This window comes from Argiope bruennichi, chromosome 1 (assembly GCF_947563725.1).
Source record: "Argiope bruennichi chromosome 1, qqArgBrue1.1, whole genome shotgun sequence".
Taxonomy (NCBI): Eukaryota; Metazoa; Arthropoda; class Arachnida; order Araneae; family Araneidae; genus Argiope; species Argiope bruennichi.
In genome coordinates, this window is record NC_079151.1 from 126,917,272 (window position 1) to 126,925,025 (window position 7,754).

At 28.0% G+C, this 7,754-nt stretch overlaps 1 protein-coding gene across 1 annotated transcript; it reads right to left on the reverse strand.

The window, feature by feature from the left end:
* Positions 1–2,002: 2,002 nt before the first annotated feature.
* LOC129981160 (adult-specific rigid cuticular protein 15.7-like) lies at positions 2,003–7,052 on the reverse strand. Its single transcript, XM_056091875.1, has 4 exons — positions 7,015–7,052; positions 5,189–5,290; positions 2,826–3,314; positions 2,003–2,111 (listed from the first exon to the last, which is right to left on the reverse strand). The coding sequence occupies exons 1-3, from the start codon at positions 7,024–7,026 to the stop codon at positions 2,832–2,834; spliced, it is 597 nt and encodes a 198-aa protein (XP_055947850.1). The 5' UTR covers positions 7,027–7,052; the 3' UTR covers positions 2,003–2,111; positions 2,826–2,831.
* Positions 7,053–7,754: the final 702 nt, after the last annotated feature.

A 7,754-nucleotide genomic window follows, 5' to 3' on the forward strand; every position in this document is an offset into this window, starting at 1 on the left:
TGAATCTGAAATAATGAAACTACAAAAACAGAATATTTGGAATGTATGAATTTACTCATTATTAGAATTGAGGAAAAGAGAACCAAGGAACTCAGTAATACATATTGAGAAAATTATGATTTTCAATATGTGACTTCAATTTAATGTTTATTACTAAAACTGAGTTCTCATTCTGATATCGTCATTGATAAATTAAGAGTTAAAAGATCTTGAGTTATGGTCAGTGTGTAAAACTTTTTTCTGAACAATCGTTTGAGTAAAATGAGACAAATTGACAAAAACATAAAGCAGCAAATCAAAGCCTTTACATTGTTGTTCAAGCAGTGGATTGATTTAGAAAATTTGACTAACTATGGAGATACAAGGATTTGTCCTTAGATAATTTGCAAACTAATGAAATCAAATGACTTAATGTTATTAGAAGTAAACTTGTAATGCAGAGAGAATTCACACCGTTTTGCTTTTTGGCATAAATATGTCATTTCTAAAGTAAAACAATATCTGAAAAAAAACCCAGTAAGATCAACCAAACCTCATTGAAGAAATATGATCAAAATTATATACATAGCGGAGAAGAAAACAAAATTAAGATCTATTCTCTGCTTAGTACCTAGAATTCTAAGCATCGATTAAAGAGATTTAAAATTTTATTTTTTATGCCTGTTGATGTTTACAATGACTTTTAAATCCAAAGAATGATTCTTGGAGATTTTTGGCTGCATGTGAAAACGCTTATATAGCTTTATACATATAATATAACGGTTCATCATTAATTCCACACCATATAATATTTTTTTCATTAAAAAATGCTGATCTGAGTTATTTTTTCATTAAAAATTTGTTGATCTGAGTTACAAAGTCATGTATCAAAGATTTAATTAATGTAGTATAAGTTGAAAATATATTTCTGTATAATCCTATTTGCCAATGTCTTTTTTTTTACTCAGTCGGGCATTGTAGAAAAAAATTTAATTGCCGTGGAAACAGCTTTAATTATCTTTATTTCTGCGAGATCACAGAGAGAAAATAATCTTTTTTACATCTCTGTTACATTATCATTTAATTACCTTGAAAATAATTTGAAACTAAACACGTTTCAACTATAAAAGGATTTTGCACCTATATTAAATTTCGTAACATCAGTTGTACGATTATTGTTAACAATAAAATATTTAAACTGAAAGTATCTGAAAAAAAATAATTACTCAATTCTTTAAATGATAATCAGGTGTTGCGTGTATATATCGCATCAGTATTTTTATACTTTCAATTGAGTGATTTTTTCCCCTATTTTTTTCATTTTTTTTGTTAGCTGATTTTGTTTTCGTCCATGAAAGGAATATTTTGAGAAAGAATAGATTTCTAGAATTTCTAGTTAGTTTATCAATTCCTAAGATTTTTTAAAATTGATTTTAAAAATTGTATATTTACAAAAATTTAAAAAAAAAGTTTAAATGATATAAATCGTATTAATTCATATTAAAATACTATATTTTGTCCAAAATATATTTACAATGAAAAAAAGAATAGTTAAAAGATGTTCTTACTTACTATGCAGAGATGAAAATTTAATAATTAAAAGAGAATTCTAAGTACAATAATTTTTGTTTTAGTTATAGTTAATGTTTACGCTTTCTTTTTGACTGTCCCATTTCTTTTTCCTCTAATTCATCTATTAAAAAAATAGGTGAAAAAAATATGAAACAACCAAATAACTAAAGCAAAAAAAAAAAAATAGCTTTGGAAACAAAAAGCACGTTATATCTTAAAATATTTTATAATATGGACGAAAAAAAAAGAAAATATATAATGAATAAATTGTATATGTACCCAGAGTCCAGTAAAGTAAAAGTGTGACTTTCTACAATATCAAGAGATTTCCTACAGTAGCAAAGAGTTAGAGATATTGATAACTTAAAAATGAAATCGACACAGATATCAACTTGAACAGTTGTCTTTATTAATGTAAATATTATTTACATGAAAGACAGCACATGATAATTTGTCACAATTTGTTTTCCAACCTTTTTCTTTCTCCAATAACAAAATTACTTCAATATTCTTCTTCGTTCTAGAAGATCTTCAAAGAATTTTGTTGTTTTTAAAATATTCTAAAACAAAGAAATTATTCAAAGCGTAAGTAAAAAAAATACGAAAATTTTTTGTATACAGTTCACAATGACTATAAGCTACAAATATATTTCTAAATATGGATTAAATTATTTCAAAATAATAATTGAAAATAATAACATTGAAACAGATGAGTAATTATTTGTACTGTACAATAAATGCAAATAGAAGTAAAATAAATAAATTCACATCCATTACGAAAATAGGAGTTTATTTGTTCTGTTTTAGCATAATCTAAGGATATTTAAACACATTATGAATATTTAATATAAATCCAGAATACTCTTTGTTAATGATGCAAATAAAACTTTTATCACCAGGATGAAGTAAAAGAAACCGTCTCTAGTAAAAATATTTAAATAATTAAAAAAGTCAACAAAAATTTTCCTGAATGATATATTTTTTTGGGAAATCTAATTAGTACAACCAGGATCTTTTTTTCTCTTTTTATGATTTTCTTTACTGTTCATATGAATAAAATTGAACTTATCTTAGCTAAATACAGATTATCAAGATTAAACTATTAAATTAATAATAAACGATTAACAATTATATTGTAAGATCAAATGATTAATAACATATGCTATAAAATTTTATGCTATTGATTATAATTGTAATAAATGATATAATTATTGTTTGTTATAAGCACAGATATTAATAAAAGTTTTTTTTTTTTAAATTGAGACTCTGCTCACCATAATTTATAAGATGAGAGCCTTTCCAATTCCAGGTGCAAGAAGTCCAGCTCCAAGAGGAAGTCCAAGAGCTGCTCCGTGTCCAATAACAGTGCTGTAAGAGGAGATGGTGTTTGGGACAGCGGCAAGAAGAGGAGCAGCAGCCAAAGCTGGGGCAGCTGCGAGCACAGGAGCAGCAGCTACAGCTGGAGAGGCAACAACAGGGGCAGCAGCCACTGCTGGCACTGCTGGGGCGACAGGTGCTGCGTATGGGCTAACTACGGCAGCAGAAGCAGGGGCGCTAAGGGCGGTTCCAGGTTCATTTGTCTTAACGGATGCCCTGAAACCCAAAGAATCAGCTACGTAATCGACTCTTCTGGCTCGACCATCGATATCGGTGAGGGTGTAAGCTCCCTTCTTGTTACCGGCGGCATCTCCGATTTCAGCCCTGGAATTGGTGGCACCCAAACCATCTACAATGCCGTAGTTGAAAGCATAGTTTCCAAGACCCTTGAAGATGAAGTTATATTTTAATAAAGACTGCTGTAATTTCTTTGTTATATATGCAATGACAATTAGTTTCAGCGTATGTTTCTATTCTGCTTTTTTGAGATTTAATAGTTTCGAAATGAAATGAAATAAATTTCCCTTTTTCATTTGTTACACAAAAAAAAAGTAATTTGCTAAACACCAACAATTATTGAATTTGATTTCTTCTGATATGGGTAGTTTCACAGATTAAATGTTTTCATCAGCTGATGTTAAATGATTGTTGTTATTTTTATATAAAAGAAGTTACTGATCAAAGTATTTTATTTTGTTTCTCTTCTATTCGTTTGGGTCAAGAGAAGAATAATTTATTGGCCGAAGATGCATGTCGTAGTGATCATTCGAATTTTATTATTCAGGATGATCTAATATGTTTTTTATTTACAATGCTATTGATCATCTTGAAACCGAAATTACAATTTTTCATTACGTTTACAATGGGCTGAAGTCTTTTTTTTGGAATAATTTATATCTCAGGATCGGGCTAATAAAAATGAAATAAGCACAAAGATTATGATATCCATATATATAAAATGTCAATATACGTGGCACTGAAATCAATATATTAACTGGTGAATAGTAACCCCTTATTACTTACAGGCAAATATAAACACCTATCTAAACGAATTTTTCAAGGTGCTTCACTGAACAGTTTTACAGCTGCATTTAATTCAGTGCTTCGTTAATCACTGTAGCTAAAAAATATTATTAGAAATTCCATGAAGATTGCTTGCAATCTATTCAGTCAGAGGAAACAAGATGTAAAAAACATCGGTAAGTAACTGCCAACAAAATAGTTTATCAAGCGCCAAAACTGACTTAACCAGCCGGGTAATTGTAATGATTTAACTATTCCATATCAATCGTTTAAAATGTCAATAATCTGGACAAACAAGCATTGCCAAAGGCGGCTTATAATTTATTTCGTTTTCGCTGCGATAACAAAAAGTAAGACATAAGGCTTACCTTTCCCCTCAAACAATGTAAATTATTCTTAAACTTTTAGTATATAAACTACGCGTGATATTTAATTTTTAAATTGACATGAAATCTATTATCAAGAAATAAATTTGACGTTATATTCAATAACTTTCATTATTAGAATCCAAAGATTAATTTAAAAGGAAATCAAAATTATTCACAGTCTGTTTATATAGAATTTCTCCCATTAATATAGGAATTTAACCTGTAACTGGAGATAGGAGTCAAAATGACTCCGCGTTGTTCATTAACTCTGATTATCACGTGGTATTTTGTCCTTGAATACAGTCATCTCCTCAGTGCCTTCAAATTGTTCATTCAGCAGTATGTTGGCAGAAGTCTAAGTATGAACAAGTTCGTATAACCGAGTTATTCTTTTTTAAAGTTTTTGTTGTTATTTATGGAGTCATTGACTTCATGTCTCTAAAATTGCTTTTAATTTGAATAATGAAAAAATAACATTTTAAAATAATGTATTCTTCATTTTTGTTTGTTAAATTCTAACAATTATTAACATTAGTGTAATTCCGTAATATCTTAACGAAGCAAACACTCATTAAAAGTTGTTTCGGTTTTTATTATAACATCTTTCAAACATTTATTAATATAACATTTAACAGTTTTAAGATTTTTGGTAACTACATGATTTCCAGAATGTATTGTGTTTCCAAAATGAATTCCAATGCTGTTTACAAAAGACAAAAAAGAAAAATTACAATGGAGTCAATTTGATTGCATGTCTTTAACCGCTTGCGGAAATTCATGGTTAAATTATAAATTTGATTCAAAAAGCACTTTCATTTTGAAAGAGAATAATTTAACAGTAATTTGTAGATAACAGATATGATACTCACGTCTTGTTGTCTGGCGCTAGTGCTGACACCAGTGTTAACGATGGCAGTTGTCAGAATAGGATTGGCGCAAGCGGCTGCAAAAGCAGCGCACAAAAGGGTGACCTAAAGCAAAGAAAAATTAGCTATTTCATTTTTGCAGTAGGCTTTCTCAAGATTATGCAGCGTCTTGTAACATATGGGTGTAATGAGAATAATATCAGATAAACATCATTTAAGATACTGCTCTTAATATATTGTTTAAAATTACGATTTCTCTAAAACTAGCAGTTGTAGCACAAGTTAACAAGAGTTCGCGTTAAGAGATGAGTTCCTGAAGCGGAAGATATACAAATGGGAGTGGTGAGAAATATGTTGAAATCGGACAGAATCAAAGATATTTTTATTTTTTAAAGATTTTAGAACGATACACGTCATGACAAATGATGGCGGATTTATGCGAATAATTGTACAATATAATTCTAATTATTTAAAAGCATTTTGAAGATAAGAAAGTGTTATATATAAGTAAAATTATAATCTATTGAAATAAATTACTTTAACATGTTTACTATAAAATTGATAATCTAATTATTTATTTTTGTTTATGTTTATTTTATGCTCATTTGGAAAATTTCTTCAATACGATTTTATAATATGAATAATAATAATAAAAAATTAATTTATTTTTTGAAGTTAAGAAAAATATAAACATTTTTCAAAACTACATAAAAATTAGAAACATGACTATCTATTTAACATTAGTCTTTAACAATTTTATACCTGTTAAATTTTATATATGATCGAAATTTATATATTGAGTAATTCAACATTTCAACTAGGGCATTTTGGATTCCCTCATGTAATAATACTCATGAGAATATATAATTATATTCTCAATGACTGAAAAAATAAGAAAAATCATACAGTTAAATATATTTTTGTATCGGGAATAAAAAAAAATAATGATTGAATACAGTAAAGAAAATTATCAAAAAAAGGGCTTAACCCTTTATAAAGCCATGGGAAGTATACTTCCCACCAAATTTATCAATCTTTGTATGAAATTATGTAGGTTGGCATAGGTTCTGACACATTTTTCAATAAGACAAAAACTTAGATGTTTCAGTTCCTTATCTCGCTCAAAATGGTGTGTCTTGATTTGTTACTTAATTATTCATTAACACAATAAATTAATTAATCAAATTAAATTTGTCATAAGTTAAATGAATCACTTTCCTTAAACCAGTCTCATTCCTAAAATTTTTTTACTATACTATGCCTAGAAAAAATGGCTTTTTAAAGGGTTAAAATAGAAATTAAAAGCATTTGTAAATATCATTATTTTACTAGTTATAAAATAGCAGAAGGGGAAAAAAATTAAACTTCTTTTTGCTTAATTTTGAAATATTATAGCAACACCTTATAATTTGCCAAATATATAATTCAAAACGTTTTATAATTTCTTTTGCAACAAATTTGGGTCACTATGATTGCAATATTTTACTCTCCTTATTTTCTAGATCATGAAAGAGCAAAGGAAAAAAGTTTAAATGCCTGTCTCCTTAATTTTGATATATTCTAGCAAAATCTTACAATTTATCAAATATTTTATCAATTCAAAGCTTTTAAAAAATTTTTTTTCAACAAATTCGGGTCGTTATGGTGTTAATATTTTGAAATAGACATGGACACAAGCAGTTATAAAATTTTATTACTATGTACGAACAGATTTTTTTTTCAAATAATGCTACTGATAGAATATTTATATCAGAACTGATCGAATGATAGAATATTTATATCAAGACTGATCGAATGATAGAAATTAAAAATCAATATTTTGAACTCACCTTTGCAATCATATTTGTTTCTGTGATCGGATACTCACAACGAGATAGATGATGGGTCATTGCTTCTTGGTAGCGTTTTTATACTATGTCTTCCGGAATATCTTCAAGGACGACAGTCGATGCATATTCAAAAAGGGTGCGGTGACTTCTATAATTATGCATAATAGATAGCGTAAGTAAGGACACATTTACTTTTTTCTGTGTGTGCATGTTTGCATTTATTTGTGTTATAAGATGTTATATTATTCAAAAAGAAAAAAAAGAGTTAAATGAGCACCAGTTTGAACCGGTTCTATGCCAATTAATGATACAAGTTACGTCCTTCATCGATGATCTGGTTCTATAATGGTTCTTTTAAACATCTTTTCTTTGAATGTGTCATTTTCATTTATTTTCTGTCAGTTTGGTTATTATTAGTACGAGAACCATTGTGATGATTTATAACACTAAGATTTTTCCGAAGTAAATATTGATTTATGAATTTGATTTTTGTGAACATATTGTAAAGTTTTGCTTAATAATACTTAATATTTTATTTCATTAACATTTATAGAAAATCTTTGATTATTTCAATACCGTTATTATAACTTTCTAGGTTGGCAAAGGGTACAACTATACTCATGTATTTACCATAAGGTTGGCTCGTGTGGCCAGGTTTGGCTATTGTGCCATTAAAATCCAACCTCAACTGTAAAGGATACATTATATAATAATGCAATTGAATAGAATAATATTTTATT